This window comes from Bombina bombina, chromosome 2, assembly GCF_027579735.1.
Source record: "Bombina bombina isolate aBomBom1 chromosome 2, aBomBom1.pri, whole genome shotgun sequence".
Classification (NCBI taxonomy): Eukaryota; Metazoa; Chordata; class Amphibia; order Anura; family Bombinatoridae; genus Bombina; species Bombina bombina.
The window spans coordinates 1,187,592,091-1,187,618,943 of record NC_069500.1 but is presented as its reverse complement, the minus strand read 5'-3'; the positions used below and the strand labels follow the sequence as shown (position 1 = coordinate 1,187,618,943).

Below are 26,853 nucleotides of genomic sequence, written 5' to 3'. Positions count from 1 at the left end.
CAACTCTACTTTCCATTTCTTTCCAGGGTAACAAATTATTTGGTTCTCAGTTGGATTCTATTATCTCAACTGTTACTGGTGGGAAAGGAACTTTTTTACCACAGGATAAAAAATCTAAGGGTAAAAACAGGGCTAATAATCGTTTTCGTTCCTTTCGTTTCAACAAAGAACAAAAGCCTGATCCTTCATCCTCAGGAGCAGTTTCAGTTTGGAAACCATCTCCAGTCTGGAATAAATCCAAGCCTTCTAGAAAGGCAAAGCCTGCTTCTAAGTCCACATGAAGGTGCGGCCCTCATTCCAGCTCAGCTGGTAGGGGGCAGGTTACGTTTTTTCAAAGAAATTTGGATCAATTCTGTTCACAATCTTTGGATTCAGAACATTGTTTCAGAAGGGTACAGAATTGGTTTCAAGATGAGACCTCCTGCAAAGAGATTTTTTCTTTCCCGTGTCCCAGTAAATCCAGTGAAAGCTCAAGCATTTCTGAATTGTGTTTCAGATCTAGAGTTGGCTGGAGTAATTATGCCAGTTCCAGTTCTGGAACAGGGGATGGGGTTTTATTCAAATCTCTTCATTGTACCAAAGAAGGAGAATTCCTTCAGACCAGTTCTGGATCTAAAAATATTGAATCGTTATGTAAGGATACCAACGTTCAAAATGGTAACTGTAAGGACTATCTTGCCTTTTGTTCAGCAAGGGCATTTTATGTCCACAATAGATTTACAGGATGCATATCTGCATATTCCGATTCATCCAGATCATTATCAGTTGCTGAGATTTTCTTTTCTGGACAAGCATTACCAGTTTGTGGCTCTGCCGTTTGGCCTAGCTACAGCTCCAAGAATTTTTACAAAGGTTCTCTGTGCCCTTCTGTCTGTAATCAGAGAACAGGGTATTGTGGTATTTCCTTATTTGGACGATATCTTGGTACTTGCTCAGTCTTTACATTTAGCAGAATCTCATACGAATCGACTTGTGTTGTTTCTTCAAGATCATGGTTGGAGGATCAATTCACCAAAAAGTTCATTGATTCCTCAGACAAGGGTAACCTTTCTGGGTTTCCAGATAGATTCAGTGTCCATGACTCTGTCTTTAACAGACAAGAGACGTCTAAAATTGATTTCAGCTTGTCGAAACCTTCAGTCACAATCATTCCCTTCGGTAGCCTTATGCATGGAAATTCTAGGTCTTATGACTGCTGCATCGGACGCGATCCCCTTTGCTCGTTTTCACATGCGACCTCTTCAGCTCTGTATGCTGAATCAATGGTGCAAGGATTACACAAAGATATCTCAATTAATATCTTTAAAACCGATTGTACGACACTCTCTAACGTGGTGGACAGATCACCATCGTTTAATTCAGGGGGCTTCTTTTGTGCTTCCGACCTGGACTGTAATTTCAACAGATGCAAGTCTCACAGGTTGGGGAGCTGTGTGGGGATCTCTGACGGCACAAGGAGTTTGGGAATCTCAGGAGGTGAGATTACCGATCAATATTTTGGAACTCCGTGCAATTTTCAGAGCTCTTCAGTCTTGGCCTCTTCTGAAGAGAGAATCGTTCATTTGTTTTCAGACAGACAATGTCACTACTGTGGCATACATCAATCATCAAGGAGGGACTCACAGTCCTCTGGCTATGAAAGAAGTATCTCGAATTCTGGTTTGGGCGGAATCCAGCTCCTGTCTAATCTCTGCGGTTCATATCCCAGGTATAGACAATTGGGAAGTGGATTATCTCAGTCGCCAAACGTTGCATCCGGGCGAATGGTCTCTTCACCCAGAGGTATTTCTTCAGATTGTTCAAATGTGGGAGCTTCCAGAAATAGATCTGATGGCGTCTCATCTAAACAAGAAACTTCCCAGGTATCTGTCCAGATCCCGGGATCCTCAGGCGGAAGCAGTGGATGCATTATCACTTCCTTGGAAGTATCATCCTGCTTATATCTTTCCGCCTCTAGTTCTTCTTCCAAGAGTAATCTCCAAGATTCTGAAGGAATGCTCGTTCGTTCTGCTGGTAGCTCCGGCATGGCCTCACAGGTTTTGGTATGCAGATCTTGTCCGGATGGCCTCTTGCCATCCGTGGACTCTTCCGCTACGACCAGACCTTCTGTCGCAAGGTCCTTTTTTCCATCAGGATCTCAAATCCTTAAATTTAAAGGTATGGAGATTGAACGCTTGATTCTTGGTCAAAGAGGTTTCTCTGACTCTGTGATTAATACTATGTTACAGGCTCGTAAATCTGTATCCAGAGAGATATATTATAGAGTCTGGAAGACTTATATTTCTTGGTGTCTTTCTCATCATTTTTCTTGGCATTCTTTTAGAATTCCGAGAATTTTACAGTTTCTTCAGGATGGTTTAGATAATGGTTTATCCGCAAGTTCTTTGAAAGGACAAATCTCTGCTCTTTCTGTTCTTTTTCACAGAAAGATTGCTAATCTTCCTGATATTCATTGTTTTGTACAAGCTTTGGTTCGTATAAAACCTGTCATTAAGTCAATTTCTCCTCCTTGGAGTTTGAATTTGGTTCTGGGGGCTCTTCAAGCTCCTCCGTTTGAACCTATGCATTCATTGGACATTAAATTACTTTCTTGGAAAGTTTTGTTCCTTTTGGCAATCTCTTCTGCCAGAAGAGTTTATGAATTATCTGCTCTTTCTTGTGAGTCTCCTTTTCTGATTTTTCATCAGGATAAGGCAGTGTTGCGAACTTCTTTTGAATTTTTACCTAAAGTTGTGAATTCTAACAACATTAGTAGAGAAATTGTGGTTCCTTCATTATGTCCTAATCCTAAGAATTCTAAGGAGAAATCATTGCATTCTTTGGATGTTGTTAGAGCTTTGAAATATTATGTTGAAGCTACTAAGTCTTTCCGAAAGACTTCTAGTTTATTTGTTATCTTTTCTGGTTCTAGAAAAGGCCAGAAAGCTTCTGCCATTTCTTTGGCATCTTGGTTGAAATCTTTAATTCATCTTGCCTATGTTGAGTCGGGTAAGACTCCGCCTCAAAGGATTACAGCTCATTCTACTAGGTCAGTTTCTACTTCCTGGGCGTTTAGGAATGAAGCTTCGATTGATCAGATTTGCAAAGCAGCAACTTGGTCCTCTTTGCATACTTTTACTAAATTCTACCATTTTGATGTATTTTCTTCTTCTGAAGCAGTTTTTGGTAGAAAAGTACTTCAGGCAGCGGTTTCAGTTTGAATCTTCTGCTTATGTTTTTCATTAAACTTTATTTTGGGTGTGGATTATTTTCAGCAGGAATTGGCTGTCTTTATTTTATCCCTCCCTCTCTAGTGACTCTTGCGTGGAAAGATCCACATCTTGGGTAATCATTATCCCATACGTCACTAGCTCATGGACTCTTGCTAATTACATGAAAGAAAACATAATTTATGTAAGAACTTACCTGATAAATTCATTTCTTTCATATTAGCAAGAGTCCATGAGGCCCGCCCTTTTTTTTGGGTGGTTATGATTTTTGTATAAAGCACAATTATTCCAATTCCTTATTTTATATGCTTTCGCACTTTTTTATCACCCCACTTCTTGGCTATTCGTTAAACTGAATTGTGGGTGTGGTGAGGGGTGTATTTATGGGCATTTTGAGGTTTGGGAAACTTTGCCCCTCCTGGTAGGAATGTATATCCCATACGTCACTAGCTCATGGACTCTTGCTAATATGAAAGAAATGAATTTATCAGGTAAGTTCTTACATAAATTATGTTGTTTTGATTTATCTAGAGAAGAACTTGTTTCCTCTTTTATTTGTATACATATTTATGTTTCTTGTTCAAACCAGATCAATACGCCCCCCTATCTTTCTTAGTATAGTAGGACCACACTTCACATATCAACAATAAGCATTTTATACTCTAAATTATATATTGTTTTCGTCCAGCAGCTTTTTAGCGCATCTCCTATATATACTATTTTTGATTTTTATTTTGAGAGGTTTGGATATCACCTACCTAACAAGGAGATAGCTAGGCTGGACATAGAGTTTTCAGACACATTTTTTTCTATACCTATTTACTAACTTCAAAATTAAACCAGGGGTTTTATTCAAATCTTATTATATTATTTTTATACCAAAGAAAGGGAGTACTGTTCAGTATGTTTTATATTGACAATAATCATGTAAAGTTCCTGAAATTTGCTTTTATAGACCATTATTTCTTTCAGTCTGGCTACAGCTCCCAGAGTATTTACAAAAGTGCTGAAAGCTCTGTTGCCTATAGTTAGAGCTCATGGAATTTCTGTAGTTTCTTAATTAGATCACTTTCTGCTTCAGGCTCTCTCTCTTCATCTGGCTGTGTCTCACACTCAGCTAGTATTTCAGTTGCTTCAGAGACATGGATGGAAATGTTTTTTTCCAAAAGGCTTCTTAACTTCTCAGACACATGTGTATCATTTTTGGGGTTCACAATCAATTCAGTGACTCTGTGTTTGTCCCTAACAGATCAGCGCAGACTGAAGTTGCAGAAGGTCTGTACCCGTTTGCAGATGCATCCTCACCCTTCCGTTCCTTAGTGCATGGAAGTTGTGAGTCTCATGATTGCTCTCTCAGATGCAGTTCCATTTGCTAGATTTCATCTATGGCCCCTCCAATTGCAGGGAAGTGTTCTGCATTATCAACTGGGCAGAACGCCATCATTACATGATTTCTGTTATCTACATTCCGGTGGCAACAATTGTGAGGCAGGGACTTTCTCAGTTACCAGTCTCTTCACCCAGAGGAATGGTCTCTGAATCAGAAAGATTTTGACCAAATTGTGAGACGTGGTGTGCAAGAGATAAATGTCATGCCTCTCGTTTGACCCAGCTTGACCCTCTGGCAAGTCTGATAGATGCCCTAGTGGTTCCCTGGTCGTTCAACCTGATTTACATTTTTCCTTGGAATTTTACTCTAGTTTTGAGGGTTCTTCAAACTCCTTTTTTGAGCCGATACTTGGTTTAGACCTTCAGCTTTTATCCTGGAAAGTTATTTTTGTTCTAGCTATTTCTCTGGCTAGGAAGGCTTCTGATCTTTCAGCTTTGTCATGCAAACCTCCTTTTCTAAATTGTCAGCAGGATAAGGCTGTTCTTCATACTAGATATTCTTTTCTTCCTAAAGAAGTATCTACAGAGTCTATTAGTCAAGAAATTGTGGTTCCTTCTTCTTGTCCAGCCCCTAAGAACTCTAAGTAGCATCTTTTTCACAATTTAAATGTTGTGAAAGCTCTTAAATATTTTATAGAAGCCACAGTCTTTATTATTCTCTTATGTACATTTTTCTGGTCCTTGCAAGAGTCAAAAATCTACAGCTGTTACTTTAGCTGCCTGGCTTAAAGCCTTAATTCTTAAGGCATATTTGAGGGCAGTGAAGGCTCCCCCTAAGTGCATTACTGCGCATTCTACTAAAGCAGTTACCAGTTTTTGGGCTTTACATAATGAGGATTCTATTGATTCTTCTTTGCACACTTCTTTAAGTTTTATCGCTTTGCTGTGTATGCCTTTTCTGAAGTTGGTTTTGGCAGGAAAGTACTGCGGGCTGTAGTGCCTAATTAGTAATGTACCTGTGTTTACTGTTTGTCCCACCATTTCATGGTTATCTCGTGTACTTCACTGCTTGTGTATTGATTCCTACATGTGGTGAATTGTGGACTCTCACCATCTGATGAAAGAAAACAAAATGTATGCTTACCTGATAAATTTGTTTCTTTCATGATAGTGAGTCCACAAACACCTCCCTTTCTGTTCAGGTGGACGCAGTACTTGTTTTGCACTTCATTTGCCATATTTTATCTTTCCTGCTTACTGTTTCTGTTTTTTATATGTATTACTGAGCATTGTGGGGAAGTGGGAGGGATTTAAAGCTCTGGTGTATTGGGTTATCTTTTTTCCCTCCTCCTAGTGTCTTCAATCGATTATTTTTATAGCTGCTTGTATCAATAAAAATCCACAGTCTTTAATGAAGAAATTGGTTATTGTGTAACCCTATCCTAAGGTAATATGCAATCTAAAGCAGGGTTGACCATTTACTGTCTGCCTTTTTTCTAACTATTCACTTCTTCACCACTATTCCTCCACCTGCAACTAGCTGCATTCTATGAATAGATTAAGTATGACTTGCTAAAAATATAAAATAATTACAATTTGAAGTTAATATAAGAGAACATACATACAATAATTAATATAATATAAATATAGCTTAGATTAATAGAATAAGTCCTAAGGATAAAATTAAAACTCAAATATGGCCCTTATTCTGAAAACATTGGACACTTAGTCTAACCAGCAGCATATGCCAGGATCTTAGAATTTCTGTCTCTAGGGTGTATCTATGGTGAATCAATCAATTTTGTAACATTGTTCTCTAGACACAGAGGTCCTTGTATCCATAGAAGCATGGAATCCTAGATTGTATGCTTCAGAGATAGAAAAGTGTTCTGAGAGGAGTACATGGTTAGGATTCTTCTTTGTTGTTTACTTGAGTAGTTAATCAGATGTTAATTTACTGCTGGAATATCTGTTAACATTATTTTAATGCCATGAGCTTTACATTTATTTTCACACTAATAAATGTAATATTGAATGACCCACATTTTATATATTTTACGTTTCTGTTGCCCTCATGTTGATGCCCTTTTTTATATTGCACGTTCAGTCAATGCCTTTATGGTCTTGTTTTCTTGTTTAGACATTGGGGTCTATTTATTAAAGGTCTTGCGGACCTGATCCGACAGTGCGGATCAGGTCCGCAAGACCTCGCTGAATGCGGAGAGCAATATGCTCTCCGCATTTAACATCGCACCAGCAGCTCACAAAGAGCTGCTGGTGCAACGCCGCCCCCTGCTGACTCCCGGCCAATGGGCCGCCAGCAGGGAGCTGTCAATCAACCCGATTGTACTCGATCAGGTTGATTTCCGGCGTTTTCTGTCCGCCTGCTCAGAGCAGGCGGACAGGGTTATGGAGCAGCGGTCTTCAGACTTGGCAGAAAAATACGGGCCCACAAGCTCCATACGGAGCTTGATAAATGGGCCCCCTTGCCTTCTGCACTACTGTTAAGTCACCAATAATGTAATGTTTACAGAGCTCTTTTGTTTTGCTACCAAAACACCTAATATGTTATATGGCCTTTGAGGGTAAAATCCCAGAGAAGAGGAACTTATCACTGTCACATTTGCCTGTATCATAGGCTTCTGGTCCTTACATATTATAAATTACCTGTATTCATCTAACATGCTGGCAAGCAAATAACTCATGTAAAAGCTTGTAAAAAAATTTACGCAAAGCAATGTTTTATTATGTCATAATACATCTTTGTTTCTTACTATCTTCTAATCTCAGGTTGGAAGCCAGAAATTTACTACCAAAGTGAAGGTAATGGCTTCATGGCTGAAGAAAGATACATTATCATTTTTTCCTGCTACCTTTCGTGCTATTACATTAGAAAGACGAGTGCCTTTTTTAAAGCCAGGAGCGAGTGGGTTTGTTGCAATGCATTGCATGTGCTAACGCACCAAGACTGCACACATAGCAGATGTGGCATGGCAAAAATTGTTTCATATATTTGTTGCTTACTGAATTACCAACCCATCAATGTATGACAAAGCAAAAATATTTAAATTACACATTTAATTTCTGTTTTGTGCCTTTGTTTGCACTTTACACCCATGTAAACTATATATGCAGAGATGTTGACTATGTGGTAACATTTTGTAGGCTAGAACTTAAAAATTGAGTCTCTGCCTTCTAATAGACACCCTGAGATTTTAGCCTTTTGCCTTTCTTCAACATTTTGTGGGCAAGTAACTTTTTTTCACTTACTTAGTAATAGTGTTACAAATTACTATAGTTTACTTTAGTAAATACCAGAAAATACAGTATGGAGGAAACTTATAAGGGGGCAGGGTAGAAATGATATAGGGCTATATGATGACTATTTTGTATGCCTCATAATCCAAAATAAGAGTGCTAATTTGTTCTAAAAGATAGTTGTTACCTTTAAGTTCCTGAATTATTAGAGAATAATTGTAAGACAAACTAATTTTATTTTTTAACAACTTTATATTGGAGATAGCTTTAAATTAAATAGGTCTAACGGATTGTTTAGACTGATCAGTGGATGCGAAAGTCAGAATCAAACTTGCATGATACAGATTACAGATTGTTAAAAACCAAAACGTTCCAATTTACCTTTTGCATCAATCTTTCTAGCAATGTTATTCGTTCTTACAAACACTGTATCCAGCAATGCATTACTATAGAGCAGTTTGAGTACAACAAATTAACTATCGGCTAGATTACGAGTTTTGCGTTATGAGGGGTGCAGTGTTAATTTGTACGTTATTGTCACCCTCTACCTATCCTCTCTAATACACAAGTATACTCCAGCCCGTCCACTAAGATCCAACAATGACCTGCTCCTTGCATCCACAACCAGGGCCGGACTGGGACATCAGACCAGCCCTGGAAATTTATATGGCCAAGCCCAGCCCCCTCTGACTCAGCCCCGCCCCCTTCAGGTCAGCTCCGCCCCCCTCCGGCTCTAGCTCAGCCTCGCACCACACACAGCGCAACAAAAAATGTATATACATATTAACACATATACAGAAACTCACACAAAGGCACTTACGCACACGCTCACACAGTCTCATGCACACAGTCTCTCAAACACGCTCACACACACATAGGCTCACTTACACAGTCTCTCTCACACTCACACAGTCTCTCTCTCTCACACACACATAGGCTCACTCACACAGTCTCTCTCACACTCACACAGTCTCTCTCTCTCACACACACATAGGCCCACTCACACAGTCTCTCTCTCTCTCTCTCTCTCACACACATAGGCCCACTCACACAGTCTCTCCCACACACACACACATAGGTTCACACAGTCTCTCCCACACACAACACACACACACATAGGTTCACACAGTCTCTCCCACACACAACACACACACACACATAGGTTCACACAGTCTCTCTTAGGTAAAAAGTAAAAATTCAATTTAGCTATTCAATTTACTTATTTTACCTAATTTGCCTTGTTCTGTTAGTAATAACTTGTTCACATTAACAAATTAAATAATAATTTATAAAAAAAAATATTACATACATGATTATGAATTCGTGATGATCAAACTGAATGAATGTGCCTGCAGCCTGCCCTGTTGGCGCTGCCTGCCAGTGTCTCTCTGCTGGCTGCTTTGCTGCTGTTGTTGCCAAGTTGCAATGGCACTAATATGCCAGCCACCTGTGACTGGGTCCCGCAGTCTTTCTTCAGCAGGTTAAAGGTTCAGTCCCTGCTGCTCCCACACGTGTCCCCATGTGGCCTGCTGCACAGCATTACTCCCAACGGCTCGGCTCACTGACTACTCCCTCCACTAAGTCGTGATGAGGTGTTACGGTTGGAAGAGAGTCAGTCAACTCACTCAGTGTGTCGTGATGTTAGGTAAGCCGCCGGCCCGCCCCACCACCTGACCCAGTGACCGACCCGGCCCCCGCTTATGATCCTGAGACAGTGAGACCTGAGTTCTCCTGACCCTGGCCCAGTGGCCCTGTGCTCGCTCTGCCCGCCGCCGGCCTCAGTGACAGACTGACTGTCACTGACACACTGAGCCTGTGACTGATTGTGTGAGTGACAGTCAGACACAGACTCAGTCACACTCTGGCATCTGATTATGGAACTTCATCAAGGCTAATTGGTAGTAGTTGCGGTCGGACTGCGGTAACTAAGGTCTTAGGTAAGGTCCGAGGTCCTTAGGAAGGTTAGCACCTTAGCGGTTAGCATCACAGAGTAAGTGTGAGCCCTGGGGACTAAGTCAGTGTGTGTACTGTAACAGCAGGGACGACTGATCACTGCTGATATGATGTGATAATTACCGCCGCAATATTTTCAAAATATTTTCAAATCGCAAGGAAGGAAAGGAAGTGAAGCGAGCAAAAATACAATAATATATTTATACAGCACAGCAGTCAGCCAGCCCAGCTGGGCTGGCGGCCCACCGGGATTTTTCCCGGTATCCCGACTGCCCAATCCGGCCCTGTCCACAACTATCACCTCCTCTCATGCTAGACTGCAGGACTTCTGTCGTGCAGCACCTACCCTCTGTAACACTCTCCCTCGTGCTGTCAGGCTTTGCCCTAATCTTTCTTCCTTTAAATGTTCCCTGAAGACTTTTCTGTTCAGAGAAGCCTACCACCCAACTAAATAATAAATTAATTTCACTTACCTAACATTTCCCTCATCTAACTCTGTATTACCATCTTTCTCAGTCTTGCAGTCCTCACCTCCTGTTTCTCAACCTCCTACCCTTCTAGATTGTAAGTTCCCACGGGAATAGGGCCCTCAATCCCTCCTGTATGTGTTTGTAAATTTTGTCCTGTATCTTACAAGTCTTGTATTGTGTTACTTAAATGAATTGTATCCATGGACAGCGCTGCGGAATATGTTGGCGCATAATAAATAAAGTATTATAATAATAATAATGTTAAATGCCGACAGCGTATGCTGTCGGCATTTAGCGTTGTCGGGTGGACATGATCCGATGCAGCGGATCATGTCAGTCCGATTATTTGTTAAATCGGCCCCTTAGTACCTATGTAGTTTCAGGAGCAGCAATGCACTACTGAGAGCTAGCTGCCGATTGGTGGATAGATATATATGCCTGCTGTCATTGGCTCACCTGATGTGTTCAGCCAATTCACGGTAGTTGCTGCTCTTTAAACAAGGGATACTAAAAGAATGAAGCAAATTTGATTAAAAAAAAGTACATTCAAAGGTTGTTTTTAAATGTTATGCTCTATCTGAATCATGAAACAAAGATTTGAGGTTTATTCTTCCTTTGATAGCTTGCCCTATGGGATGGTACCAACTAGGATGATGGGGCAACCGGACATGGCCCACTATGACTTAGAGGGATATAGCTGCACCTTCATAGATGAGGCCCATAAAGGCAGAAATGTATGTCTGATGTTAGTTGTACACATTGTTCAGAAGTCTATTGCCTGGTATTTTTGGCTGGACTAATCTTCCTGATGGGATAAGACTGATATTCCTTTTGTAAGTCACAAGTGGGCTAAAAGAGGCTGCCCCTTGGGCTGGTACCATCCATAATTCAAGCTATTAAGCTTTGTCTGGCCTCAGATGAGTACTTTTCTTGCCTAGTGTTGTGGTTTGTTGTTATGCTGTCTATGAATATTACCACAATATAAGTATGAACTATAAATTCCTTACAAACCTTTTGTTAAATCCTTTCTTATTTTTTCATTAATCATCATAGCACAAACAGTTTGCATATGGTGTGAGACACACACAAGTTTAATTTCTTGCCAAAATGCACAGCTAAATTGTTATATTTAATAGCACAGAAAGGATTATATTGAAGGGCATTAAATAAGCTATAGATAATAGGTTTGCTAAAACTGAGGAAATTCTCCATGTACATGCAAAGAGCTGATAAACACCAGGTTTCAGTATTGACACTTTTTTTTTTTACCATAGAAACGCTCACAGTTCTTGTGACAGATAGCAAAATATCACCATTTAAAATATCATCATTTTGCTGTTGACAACTGATGCAGTAAACAGATTTGTCATGAATAGCTGACACTAGGGAGCTGTGATAAAGACATAAACACAGAAGGAAATTTCAAGCATAACTAGCCAGCCCAAAATGTTACTTGCCACTTTTGATCCCACCTGCTACCCACTGACGCTCACTACCCCCCCCCCCCCCTTTGCATATGTTTAGCCAATGTGAAACACCTTATTGTGCAGTATTTTTTTTAATATTGTTTTTTGTTTTATACCATAAATTAAATAATGACACATACAGTAGTAAATAAAAAAAAAAAAAAAGTGCATAGCAGTTAGCAACATCGAGTGTTCTGGGGAAGACAACAGCTGGACAGAATAAGGAAGTTGTTAATCTAAGAGAAAGCGGAGAGTGTTAACATTAATGTGAAGACAAAGCAGACCTGGAAAAATTGTTTTATAACTATCATCTTTCCTTCTCCACTATCTTCAATCTCTATTTTTTCCCTCTCCCTTCTCTCTCTCACACCATATCTTCTCTTTACACTCTTCCTCTCTCATATCTCTTCACTTTTTTCTTTTTTTTTCTCCACTCTGTATCTGTTTTTTTTTCTCTACTTTAACTGTTCCTCTTCAATCTCTCTCTGCCCTTGTGTGCCCTCTCAGAAGGAACAGTCTAAGCACTAATGGGTTCCCTATAGCCCTAGATGAATAATATATCATTGCCCTTTCACAGATATATAATATCCTATTAGATAATATTTGTATTGTAGCCCAACATTTGCTCACTAACTTTCACTCGCCACTGGCTAGTGGAAATTTTGAGCCCTGTATATATATATATATATATATATATATATATATATATATATATATATATATGTGTATATATGTGTATATATACATATAAAAAAGTCTACACACCCCTGTTAAAATGTCAGGTTTCTGTGATGTAACAAATGAGACAAAGATTTCAGAATAAATAATAATAATAATAAATAATTTCAGAACTTTTTCCGCCTTTAATGTGACCTATAAACTGTACAACTCAATTGAAAAACAAACTGAAATATTTTAGGTGTAGGGAGGTAAAAATAAAAAAACCTAAAATAATACGGTTGCATAAGTGTGCCCACCTTTAAACTAATACTTTGTTGAAGCACCTTTTGATTTTATTACAGCACTTAGTCTTTTTGGGTATGAGTCTATCATCATGGCACCTCTTGACTTGGCAAGATGACCCCACTCTTCTTTGCAAAAACACTCCAAATCTGTCAAATTGCGAGGGCATCTCCTGTGCAAAGGCCTCTTCAGATCACCCCACAGATTTTCAATCGGATTCAGGTCTGGGCTCTGGCTGGGCCATTCCAAAACTTTAATCTTCTTCTGGTGAAGCCATTCCTTTGTTGATTTAGATGTATGCTTTGGGTCGTTGTCATGCTGATAAAGTTTCTCTTCATGTTCAGCTTTCTAGCAGAAGCCTGAAGGTTGTGTGCCAATGTTGACTGGTATTTGGAACTGTTTATATTTCCCTCTACCTTGACTAAGGCCCCAGTTCCAGCTGAAGAAAAACAGCCCCAAAGCATGGCGCTGCCACCACCATGCTTCACTGTGGGTATGGTGTTCTTTTGGTTATATGCAGTGTTGTTTTTGTGCCAAATATATCTTTTGGAATTATGGCCTAAAAGTTCAACCTATGTTTCATCAGATCAGAACACTTTTTCCCACATGCTTTTGGGAGACTTCAGATGTGTTTTAGCTGGACTTTAGCTGTTTTTCTTCGTAAGAAAAGGCTTCTGTCTTGCCACTCTAACTCATAGCCAGACATATGAAGAATACGGGCGGTTGTTGTCACATTTACCACACAGACAGTACTTGCCAGCTATTCCTGCAGCTCCTTTAATGTTGCTGTAGGCTCTTGGCAGCCTCCCAGACCAGTTTTCTTCTCGTCTTTTCATCAATTTTGGAGGGACGTCTAGTTCTTGGTAATGTCACTGTTGCGTTATATTTTCTCTACTTGGTGATGACTGTCTTCACTGTGTTCCATGGTATATCTAATGCCTTGCAAATTCTTGTGTACCCTTCTCCTGACTGACACCTTTTAACAATGAGATCCCTCTGATGCTTTGAAAGCTCTCTGCGGACCATAGTTTTTGCTGTAGGATGCGACTAAGAAAATATCAGGAAAGAACTACTAGAACAGCTGAACTTTATTTGGGGTTAATCAGAGGCACTTTAAATGATGGCAGGTGTGTACTGACTCCTATTTAAAGGGACACTCAGGTTAAATTAAATGTTCATGAGTCAGATACAGCATGTAATTTTAAACAACGTTCCAATATTCTTCCATTAAAAAAAATGTGCACAGTCTTTTATATTTACAATTTTTGAGTCACCAGATCCTACTGAGCATGTGCAAGAATTCACAGACTACACGTATATGCATTTGTGATTGGCTGATTGCTATCACATGGTACAAGGGGAGTGGAAATATACATAACTTTGAAATTTGTTATAAAAAAATCTACTACTCATTTGAAGTTCAGACTAAGTGCTATTGCATTGTCTTGTTATCTTGCATTTGTTGATTATGCAAATCTAATGTGTTGACTGGTCCTTTAACATGCTTTTGAATGTGATTGCTTAATTCTGAACACAGCTACATGCCCAGTTATAAGTAGACTTTTTATATTCACTGTATATGTATATATATATAGATAGATATATTTCCACAACAGTGACTCAGTTGCATGCTGTAATGTCTTTATTGTTATATTCATTGTTTGGTCACTGGTCTTTCTCCTGCCTCTTCCCCCTTCAATCCATCCTAAATGCCTCTGCCAGGCTAATCCACCATAACCATCACTCAGTATCTGCTGCACCTGTCTGCGAGTCCCTTCACCGGCTCACCATTCACAGCAGAATTAAATTAAAAATTCTCACCCTGACCTACATAGTCCTTACCAACGCCGCTCCCCACTACCTATCTTCACTAATCAACAAATATAGTTCAGCCTGCCCACTAAGATCCAACAATGATCTGCTCCTTACATCTTTATCATTTATTCCCATGCTAGACTGCAGGACTTCTCTCATGTGGCACCTACCCTCTGGAATGCTTTCAGACTTTCCCTTAATCTGAATTTTTTAAAACGCTCCCTATAGACCTTTTTGTTCAGGGAAGCCTAACACCCAACTCAGTAATACATTAATTCCACTTACCTAATACTTACCCTCATCTAACTCTGTATTAACATAATTTTCACCCTTGCAGCCTTACATTCCTCCACAGGAATAGGGCCTTGAATTCCTCCTGTATTTATTTGTCAAATTATGTCTTGTCTCTTACAAGTTTTGTATCGTTGTTTTATTTAAACAAACTATACCAATGGACAGCGCTACGGAATATGTTGGAGCTTTATAAATAAAGTAGAACAATAATAATAATAATATTCTTTGCTGCTGTTAAAAAGCAGATGGGAGAGGACTTTCATTCCTCACCATTGTACATTGCATGCTGGGAATTAGAGTCCAGAACTGCAGTGGCACAATACTGAGAAGGAAATAGGGAACTAGAAATTCAAGAATGCTGTGTAACTCCCAGAATACTGTGCTTCTTCCTCTAAAACTGAGCTTTATTCAGGGGAATTGAAAGAAAAAAATGGACATTCATTTGTCTTCCCCCCCCCCCCCCTGCAATGTTTACTCTCGGTGGGGAGGATTATATGGGGGGCAGATGCTTACCTTTAAATGCCAATAGCTGTGGCAGGTGTGCCTAATAGTTCCCTTCACATCGCTCATGGAAGAGAAATGGGTGCTGGTGTATGACTGTTTAGTCTGGTACTTGGGCTTTTAGTTCCATGCTAAAAGCAGCACATTATAACAAGGGAAGACAAACATAAAAGCATCTGGAAGACCTAGCGGATTATAATAAATACATGACTAGATCGCTGTAACAATCATGCTTTTAAAAAACACACAAAGTACATTTATGTCAATTATTGCATGACAAATTAAATATTAGTCTCCATCACTTGACATATTATCAATTTACCTGTCATATTTTCAAAGGGAAAAACAAAAACAAAGTACTGAGTACATAATTACAATTTGCAGTGTCCTGATTAAATAATATCCTACTTGGCTTTTAATGCAAACAAATATTCTTTGGTTCTTGCATAGCTTAGAACTGTATGGGAAATCATAACGTGTTATCATTACACACAATGCATTTACGTATATGTGGGGGGAAAGAATTGCTGAAATCTGGCATATTGGCTTTTGGGTTTTTTCTACCATCATTGAACTATAGGAGGCCTCATTTCTGCACCTCTGTAGGTGATGCTTGCATGTAAACCTAGAAAGTGTTACCATAGTTTGACTAATTAGTTTTAACCAGTTGTGCTTGCTGTGTAGATAGCAGTGTTTTAATGCTAACATACCATTAGCTTGTTATGCCTGTAGCTTTAGTAACACGGCTTGGTTTATTCATAATGTTCCCAACAGTTCCATCATGTAACATGCAGAATAATGTGTGTCATTAAACACTCTTGTTTTTTGCAGACTCCAGTAACAATTAATGGAAGTTCAGGCAGTCCAGTGAATCACTTTCAGCGGCCATTTTCGCCACCCCCTACATACCCATCATCCCCCTCTCGTCACTCCAACATGATTGTTACGCATAATAATCGAATCATAGGTAAGTTTAATGTATTTTCTATGCAGACATAGAGGACAGATTTCTTAGCTCTTCAAAAACATAGGTGTGCTGTGTACCAACTGATCTAGTAGAACAAGCAAGGAAAATAATAGTATCCATGACAGTCATTGTTTGGTTTCACAAAGTAGTTTTGTAACTTTTGTGAATTGTTTGTATGTCAGTTTGCCTCTGTAGCATAATATCACTGTGAGATTATCCCATTAGCATGAATTCTGAGAACCTTTTTCAGGATATGTTGAATTACAGCTGAAGAATTATGTACTGAAAATACAACACTTTGTTTTTTAAAAGATTTCTCAATAAATATATAAAAGGCTGAAAAAAGCAGTAAAAGAAAAAAAAGGAACTAGGCAGGAGAGAAACAGAAAAAGTTTAATATCTTCATTGTACTCAGTTTGTTTATGTCTATATCTATATATTATCTATTTATCATATATCTATCTATCGGCACAAACATGAATGACTCAGATATTTTTCCACTCTTTAACCGGGAGTTTAAACTAAGCAGGAATGCAGTTTTAGCAACCTATAATAGTGAATAACATGCTGTATTGGAAAATGTTAGCTTCTTGGTACAGATTTATATATGTAAAACTCTGTAGATAAGTGAAGGGATTCATGGCGCTGACCACCAAATATGTAATGAAAACATTCTTTTAAATAACTAATGCTTTTCTCTGTGGATCTCCATGGAACATTAGCACCAGGTAGTCAGCAGCCACTGCTTATAGCTATAATATTCCTCCTCTCAGTGCCGAAGGCATTCTGTTATATTCAGAACACACATACCCTTGTGATTCATTGAAGCTATTGACGGTAAAGTAGAGAAAACAATTACACCAAAATGGGGATAATCCTGAATGTGCACTTTAGTAAGGTTGTGGCTTTGTGAAAAATCACCACTTCAGTATTGAACCTCAGGGAAGAGTGATTTATCCTGATCTTAACCTGCCAAGTGTAGAAACCAGAAGAAAAATGTCTTTATTACAGTATTTTTTCACACAACACAAAAAAGCAGTAACATGAAATCGTAAAGCTGTAATTTAATTTAATCTTTGTGGAAGAAAGCATAGGTTGTTTCTTCTACAAGATACGACGAGTCCACGGATTTCATCCTTACTTGTGGGATATTATCCTCCTGCTAACAGGAAGTGGCAAAGAGCACCACAGCAGAGCTGTATATATAGCTCCTCCCTTCCCCTCCACCCCCAGTCATTCTCTTTGCCTGTGTTATACTAGGAAGAGGTAAAGTGAGGTGTTAGTTTTAGTTTCTTCAATCAAGAAGTTTTTTATTTTAAATGGTACCGGTGTGTACTTTTTTCCTCAGGGGGATATGGAAGAAGATTTCTGCCCTGAGGTTGATGATCTTAGCAGCTGTAACTAAGATCCATGTTAGTTCCCACAAGACTTCTGAAGGTAACACAAGAGACATCTTCAGTGTGGAGAACGGTGTGCAGCCCTTTATTTCTGAAGAGACTTGATATATCAGAACTGGCTGGCATTTATTTCCCTGCAAAGGAATGGGGTAAGCAGTAGACCTGTTAGACAAAGGGTTGTTACTGGAAACCTATGTTTTATTTTTCTGTTGACATATTGGGCATTCATTATAATGGGATTATATGAGACACTGGGAGAGGCAGGAACTGTTGATCGGTTTTTGTTTGCACAGATAAACCGGTTTGTTTATACTGGTATGTTGTTTGGGGTGTAATATGTTCCACTTAGTTTTTGCTTAAAACCGCTTCAGGCCTACTCGAGCATCGGCCATCAGATGCGTACTTCCTTCTGGCTGAGAAGCAGCAAGCATTTATTTGACATTTTTGTGATTTAAGTTCCTTTTAGAGGTTAATTACTCCCCTTACTCTTGGGGTGCAATAATTTTTGGAGCCATTAATGAGCTACAGTTAAGTTTTAGAGCAAATTAACGTTTTTGAAGCAGTTTTGGAAACATTGTGCGCTTTTTATTCCTTAAAGGCGCAGTACACGTTTCTCAAAATTTGTTTAAAGCAATATATAAAGTGTTTAACGACTGTTGTGGTTATTACTAGTCTGTTCAACATGTCTGACATTGAGGATTCACATTGTTCTATGTGTTTAGAAGCTATTGTGGAACCCCCTCTTACATTGTGAACCTCTTGTACTGAAAAGGCCTTACATTGTAAAAAGCATATTTTAGGTCAAGAAAGTGTGCCTAAGGATGATTCTCAGTCTGAAGAGAATCAGTATATGCCATCCAATTCTCCCCAAGTGTCACATCCTTTAACACCCACACAAGCGACGCCAAGTACCTCTAGTGCGTCTAATTCTTTTACTCTGCAGGAGATGGCTGCAGTTATGTCAACTACCCTTACGGAGGTATTATCTAAATTACCAGTGTTACAGGGTAAACGCAGTAGGTCAGGTATTAATGTGAATACTGAATCCTCTGATGCTTTATTGGCTATTTCCGATGTACCCTCACAGTGCTCTGAGTTAGGGGTCAGGGAATTGCTGTCTGAGGGAGAGCTTTCAGACTCAGGGAATGTGTTACCTCAGACAGATTCGGACGTTACGTCCTTTAAATTTAAGCTTGAACACCTCCGCCTGTTACTTCGGGAGGTTTTAGCGACTCTGGATGAGTGTGACCCTATTGTGATACCACCAGAGAAATTGTGTAACATGGACAAATATCTTGAGGTGCCTACTTACACTGATGTTTTTCCAGTTCCTAAAAGAATTTCGTAAATTATAAAAAAGGAATGGGACAGACCAGGTATACCGTTTTCTCCCCCTCCTAATTTTAAGAAAATGTTTCCCATATCAGACACCATTCGGGACTCGTGGCAAACGGTCCCTAAGGTAGAGGGAGCTATATCTACCCTGGCTAAGCGTACAACTATACCCATTGAGGACAGTTGTGCTTTCAAAGACCCTATGGAAGTTAGAGGGTCTTCTAAAGAAATTAATTATTCATCAGGGTTTCCTTTTACAACCTATGGCTTGTATTGTTCCAGTAACTACTGCAGCAGCTTTTTGGTTTGAGGCTCTAGAAGAGTCTCTGAAGGTTGAGACTCCATTAGATGACATTTTGGATAGAATTAAGGCTCTCAAGTCAGCTAATTATTTTATTACTGATGCCGCTTTTCAAATCGCTAAATTAATGGCGAAAAATGCAGGATTTGCTATTCTAGCGCGTAGAGCGTTATGGCTCAAATCTTGGTCTGCTGATGTGTCATCAAAAACTAGGCTTTTAGCTATTCCCTTTAAAGGTAAGACCCTTTTTGGGCCTGAATTGAAGGAGATCATTTCTGACATTACTGGAGGTAAAGGCCATGCCCTACCTCAGGATAAGTCTGTTAAGATGAGGGGTAAACAAAATAATTTTAGTTTCTTTTGAAATTATAAAGGAGGACCCTCTGCTTCCTCTTCCTCCACAAAGCAGGAAGGGAATTTTGCTCAATCCAAGTCAGTCTGGAGACCCAACCAGGCTTGGAATAAAGGTAAACAATCCAATAAGCGCGCTGCTGCTACAAAGACAGCATGAAGGGGCGGCCCCCGATCCGGGACCGGTTCTAGTAGGGGGCAGACTTTCTTTCTTTGCTCAGGCTTGGGCAAGAGACGTTCAGGACCCCTGGGCGCTGGAAATTGTGACCCACGGGTATCAACTGGAATTCAAGGATTTTCTCCCAAGAGGGAGATTTCATCTTTCACGATTATCTGTAGACCAGATAAAAAGAGAGGCGTTCTTACGCTGTGTAAAAGACCTCTATACCATGGGAGTAATCTGTCCCGTTCCAGAACAGGGACAGGGGTTTTACTCAAATCTTTTCGTGGTTCCCAAAAAAGAGGGATCTTTCAGACCCATTTTAGATCTCAAGTGTCTAAACAAGTTTCTCAGAGTCCCATCGTTCAAGATGGAGACTATACGAACAATCTTACCAATGATCCAGGAGGGTCAATATATGACTACTGTGGACTTGAAGGATGCTTACCTTCATATTCCTATCCACAAGGATCATCATCGGTTTCTAAGGTTTGCCTTCCTGGACAAACATTATCAGTTTCTGGCTCTTCCCTTCGGGTTAGCCACAGCACCCAGAATCTTCACAAAGGTTCTAGGGTCTCTTCTGGCAGTTCTGAGATTGCGAGGCATAGCAGTGGCACCTTATGTGGATAACATTTTGATCCAGGCATCAACTTATCATCTGACAAAATCTCACACAGACACAGTCCTGTCTTTTCTGAGAACTCACGGTTGGAAGGTGAACATAGAAAAGAGTTCACTAGTTCCACAGACAAGGGTCCCCTTCTTGGGAACTCTAATAGACTCGGTAGACATGAAAATATTTCTACGGAGGTCAAAAAATCAAAGATTCTAAATACTCAGTCCATTCCTCGGCCATCAGTGGCTCAGTGTATGGAGGTAATTGGATTAATGGTAGCGGCAATGGACATCATTCCGTTTGCTCGCTTTCCTCTCAGACCACTGCAGCTGTGCATGCTCGGACAGTGGAATGGGGATTATGCAAATTTATCTTCTCAGATAAATCTGGATCAAGAGACCAGAGACTCTCTTCTTTGGTGGTTGTCACTGGATCATCTGTCCCAGGGGACTTGTTTCCGCAGACCCTCGTGGGTGATGGTGACAACGGACGCCAGCCTTCTGGGCTGGAGTGCAGTCTGGAATTCCCTGAAGGCTCAGGGTGTTTTAACTTCCAATAAATATTCTGGAACTGAGAGCAATATTCAATGCGCTTCAGGCGTGGCCTCAGTTGGCTTCGGCCAAATTCATCAGGTTCCAGTCGGACAACATCACGACTGTGGCATATATCAATCATCAGGGGGGAACAAGGAGTTCCTTAGCGATGACAGAAGTATCCAAGATAATCCGATGGGCGGAGACCCACTCTTGTTATCTGTCGGCAATCTACATCCCAGGAGTAGAAATTTGTGAAGCAGATTCGTCAGACTTTTCATCCGGGGGAGTGGGAACTCCATCCGGAGGTGTTTGCTTCATTGATTCGCAAATGGGGTAGACCGGAACTGGATCTGATGGCATCTCGTCAGAATGCCAAGCTTCCACGTTACGGATACAGGTCAAGGGATCCCCAGGCCGAACTGATAGATGCTTTGGCAGTGCCTTGGACGTTCAGCTTAGCTTATGTGTTTCCACCGTTTCCTCTCCTTCCACGCGTGATTGCTTGAATCAAACAGGAGAGAGCTTCAGTAATCCTGATAGTGCCTGCGTGGCCATGCAGGACTTGGTATGCGGATTTAGTGGACATTCAAGGTCTCATTCAAGGTCCTTTCCAACATCCAAATCTAATTTCTCTGTAGCTGACTGCGTGGAGATTGAATGCTTGATTTTATCTAAGCAGGGATTATCTGATTCGGTCATCAATACTTTGATACAGGCTAGAAAGCCTGTCACTAGAAAAATCTATCATAAGATATGGCGTAAATATCTTTATTGGTGTGAATCCAAGGGTTACTCAAGGAGTAAAGTTAGGATTCCCAGGATTCTGTCTTTTCTCCAAGAAGGATTGGAGAAAGGGTTATCAGCAAGTTATTTAAAGGGACATATTTCGGCTTTGTCAATTTTGTTTCACAAACGTTTGGCAGATGTGCCAGATGTTCAGTCTTTTTGAGTTAAGCCTGTATTTAGACCAATTACTCCTCCCTGGAGTTTGAATTTAGTTCTTCAAGGGGTTCCGTTTGAACCTATGCATTCCATAGATATTAAATTGTTATCTTGGAAAGTTCTGTTTTTAGTTGCTATTTCTTCTGCTCGAAGAGTTTCTGAGCTTTCAGCATTACAGTGCGATTCGCCTTATCTCCTATTTCATTCTGTTAAGGTGGTTCTACGTACCAAACCTGGTTTTCTTCCCAAGGTTGTTTCAAATAAGAATATTAATCAGGAAATTGTTGTTCCTTCCTTGTGTCCTAATCCTTCTTCTAAGAAGGAGCGTCTGTTACATAACCTGGACGTGGTTCGTGCCTTAAAGTTTTACTTACAGGCAACTAAGGATTTCCGTCAATCATCTTCATTATTCATTGTTTATTCTGGAAAGCGTAGGGGACAGAAAGCTATGGCTACCTCTCTTTCTTTTTGGCTGAGGAGTATCATCTGCCTAGCATATGAGACTGCTGGACAGCAGCCTCCTGAAAGAATTACGACTCATTCTACTAGGGCTGTGGCTTCCACATGGGCCTTTAAAAATGATTCATCTCTTGAACAGATTTGTAAGGCTGCGACTTGGTCGTCCCTTCATACTTTTTCCAAATTTTTCAAATTTGATACTTTTGCTTCTTCTGAGGCTGTTTTTGGGAGAAAAGTTCTTCAAGCCGTGGTGCCTTCCATTTAGGTCTCTGTCTTGTCTCTCCCTTTCATCCGTGTCCTGTAGCTTTGATATTGTATCCCACAAGTAAGGATGAAATCCGTGGACTTGTATCTTGTAGAAGAAAAGGAAATTTATGCTTACCTGATAAATTGATTTCTTCTACGATACGACGAGTCCACGGCCCTCCCTGTCATTTTAAGACAGATTATATTTTATTTATTTGTATAACTTCAGTGAGTCACCTCTGCACCTTTTAGCTTTTCCTTTCTCTTCCTAAAACCTTCGGTCAAATGACTGGGGTGGAGGGGAAGGGAGGACCTATATATACAGCTCTGCTGTGGTGCTCTTTGCCACTTCCTGTTAGCAGGAGGATAATATCCCACAAGTAAGGATGAAATCCGTGGACTCGTCGTATTGTAGAAGAAATCAATTTATCAGGTAAGCATAAATTTCATTTTTTCTGTATGGAGGGAAAATTATAAGCTCCTTCCATTGGCTAAAAATAAAATATATTTAGACAAAGTGGAGGTCAGTCATTTTGCTAACAGGATATTTGGAATTGTTCAGCACTGCTACATTTTTTTCTGGCATTGCATTAATCAAAAGCTGGAACTTGTGTGGCTGAAAGGTAGACTGGTATTCACCAGTATGTATCGATACACTGACAGGTATGACACACACGTTTTGTGTAGTTTCAAAATAATAGTAACAATGTGACCTCAGGGTGAAAGAAATCTTTGTTTTACAGCACCAAAGTATATTTTGCCAAAGTATCTGATACATCATAACTTTCATCTCAGGTTATGGCACATGAATGGGGTTTGGAGCAATGATAAAAGCACAGAATATCCAGTTCAAGCTTTTTTTCCTGACATTTAACACAAATATATAATTACTGACACATTTAACAAAAAGTAGACTGAAGACTGGGCACCACTGATGTAGGGAGTTATAGTTTAACTATTCATTTTAAATATTCTTTTCTCTGATTTCTATGCATATGAGAATCACAACCCAGAGGCCCGATTATTAAAAAATTCTCCTGATTGGAGAGACTTCACAGAGGCTAAACTCACTGAATTTTCAAAAGAAAAAGGGCAGAACTCTTCAGCACAGCAAGATCTCTCTCATTTATGTATATGAAGCCGAGACAAGCCCAGGGCAATATAGCACCCAATTATATAAGAGTTTTGTTACACTTAAACTTTGTGCATTGTTTTTTATATTACTATACATTTCAGATTGTGTCCTTTCAGTATTATTGCATTTAAGCTTTGCACTTTCTCATTTGTATTTTAATACATTTAAATTTAGATTTTGCAGTGATTTTACACATTCTGATTATGCTTTGAAAGTTTCTGTGTTACTTTAATAACTTAAAATCATACTTTGGGGCCGATTTATAAAGATGCGGGCGGATGGATCATGTCTGCTCGACATCGCTAAATGCCGACAGCATACGCTGTCTGCATTTAAGATTGCACAAGCATTTCTTGTGAACTGCTTGTGCAATGCCGCCCCTTGCAGATTCGCCACTAGCAGGGGTGTCTGATCGGGATGATTGCTGTCTGTCCCCTCAGAGGTGGCGGATAAGTTAAGGAGCAGAAGTCTTAAGACCACTGCTTCTTAACTTATGTTTCCTGCGAGCCTAACGGCTCGCTCGGAAACTGCTGCATTTGCAGCATGTTATATCCTATCGTTTGTATATTTTTTTTGTATCTTTTACAACTCTCATTTCACTTTGTATTTTATCCATTATAAACTGACAGTTACAGAAAGTGGGAGGGACAGGGCAGTTCCCTGGGTATGTCTGAAGCTCTCTCACAATTCCTGTAAAATTTTGTAATCATTTTAAACAAGCTGGTCTCACTGATTTCCCATGACAAACAGGATTACTTTAGAGACCACCCTATAGTCATTTGATGATCATCAAACTATCATCAGACTTCATCAGGCTTGTAAAGTCATCAGCTAAGGTAAAAAATTCTGGGTGATGACTTTAGAATTATTAGCAGATTACCTTACTGATTACTTCACAGGCATGAACAGATGGTTAATGACTCTAGAGTCCTCTCATTTAAATATTTTGGCCTGTGGGTATACTTTAGGAAGGATTCTGATGACTAGTCTAGAGTCATTGAATACTTCAGAATGACTCCAGGCAGATCATTCTTTTTGGCTAGGGTTGTCTCGCCAGCTGTATGCAGGTGAAGTTTGCTCAAATTTCACAATACACTTATTTTAACTAACAGAAAAGTAATATTTACTAAAATATAGACAAAAGCAAGTTAAATTGTAGTGAAAATATTTTTGTTTAATTTAGAATTGATGCAAACTGAGCCTTTCTATAAGCCCCAGGAGTTTTCCAGTGTCCTCTCTCCCATGTGAAATTTTGTATCCCAGAAAGCTTAATTACTTTCTAAGGAAGGCATCTCTCATCTCTCTGGGATTTCCAAGTTCCTCCCATTTTCTTAGAAAGTTCAGTGAAGTCAGAACTATAATCTTTCTCCAAACTGGAGAATATTTGATTATCTGGCCCATAGGAAGTAATTTAATCTGAAGTCTAAAGTTTTATATAAAATAGAATTCACAAAGACTATAATGCACTGGGCTTGTCTCTCCTTCCCATACAGAAATGCAGGGAGGAACGCCCCTTGGAGAAGTAAAGCAAAATCTGTCATTTGAAAATTTCATTAGGGACCTCACAGTGCTGGAGGATTGTTTTAGAATATCTCACCTGAGCGGAGAGGTTTTGAATATCAAGGCCAAAATGAGGAACAGATATAAAAATAATATTTAATAGTATGTAATGCGATTATAGTAGCTACATCATTTGTACATCATGCGGTTTATTTAAGATGACAAAAATGCAGCTTTTATGCCCTTGTGGTGAAGACTTGCTCATGGAAGCTTGCAGTGGTCTGAGGTGGTGAACTTAAATAAGCATCGACTGATTCATTCATGATGATTGACATTAGATTTTCACAGATCTTTGTGTGCTGCACTTTGGCTATTTTCAACGACAAATGTATTAGTGTCAAAAGCTGCTGCTTGCAGCTATAATCTGTGCATTAATTTTGTAAAAAAAAGCCAAATAATACATTTTTGCCAATTCTTAATTGACAAGCCCTGCTCTAGCAGGGGAAGGGACTGCACACGATTTTGCTTCTGCAAACAGTAAGCCCAGCCTCAAAGTTCAAATAAAAAGGATCCTAATTCACCTATCATGGTAAAAATGAAGATGCCATTTTCATTTGTAACCTGATGGGTGAATAAAGGTGCTTTTTCTTTCCTAAGATATGGTGAGTCTAAAGCGTCCTCAATTACTGTTGGGTATATCACTCCTGGCCAGCAGGAGGAGGCAAAGAGTACCTACCGCAAAGCTCTCCTTCCCACAATCATAGTCATTCTCACTGGTTTAGAAGTGTTATTCATTTGGCATATGAGACTGCTGGACAGCAGCCTCCTGAGAGAATCACAGCTCATTCTACTAGGGCTGTTTCTTCTTCTTGGGCTTTCAAGAATGAAGCTTCTGTTGAACATATTTGCAAGGCTGTTACTTGGTCCTCATTACATACTTTTTCAAATTGTATCCATTTGATACTTTTGCCTCGGCTGAGGCTTCTTTTGGAGAAAGGTCTGCAAGCGGTGGTGCCTTCTGTTTAGGTCTACCTGTTTTGGCCCTCCCTAGTCCTCCGTGTCCTTTAAATTGGGTATTGGTTCCCAACAGTAATTGAGGACGCTGTGGACTCAACATATCTTAGGAAAGAAAACAAAATTCATGCTTACCTGATACATTTCTTTCTTTCCGGATATGGTGAGTCCACGGCCCCACCCTGTATTTTAAAGACCTTTTTTTTTTACTAAACTTCAGGCACCTCTACACCTTGTGTTTCTCCTTTTCTCCATTTTCTTTTATTCGAATGACTGGGGATTGTGGGAAGGGGAGGGATACTTAACAGCTTTGCTGTAGGTGCTCTTTGCCTCCTCCTGCTGGCCAGGAGTGATATTCCCAACAGTAATTGAGGACGCCATGGACTCACCATATCCAGAAAGAAAGAAATTTATCAGGCAAGCATAAATTTAGTTTTTTTTATGAACTTTGTGGCTAGACTGACTTGTTTGTATAAAAATACAAGGGGGTTGCCATCCATGTCTGTGCCTATAAGTAAATATTTAGGTTTGTGCTGTTTTATTCTTGTTTGAATATCAAGTTTTTGCTTCTGCAACAATAAAAGTGGGCCTCACTAGCACTGAATGCTTGCATGTTAATAAATGGGGGCCATA

At 39.7% G+C, this 26,853-nt stretch overlaps 1 protein-coding gene across 2 annotated transcripts in view; it reads left to right on the top strand.

Annotated features, from left to right (window-relative positions):
• The window catches only part of SORBS2 (sorbin and SH3 domain containing 2), a 551,268-nt gene that overhangs the window by 225,625 nt on the left and 298,790 nt on the right, over window positions 1-26,853 (top strand). The window contains exons 2-3 of one of the 2 annotated variants that reach the window (XM_053703891.1): window positions 7,329-7,361; window positions 16,090-16,225. In XM_053703891.1, the coding sequence (XP_053559866.1) occupies window positions 7,329-7,361; window positions 16,090-16,225 (169 nt within the window). The remainder of the gene's footprint in view (window positions 1-7,328; window positions 7,362-16,089; window positions 16,226-26,853) is intronic. The other variant, XM_053703892.1, reaches the window with a different exon arrangement.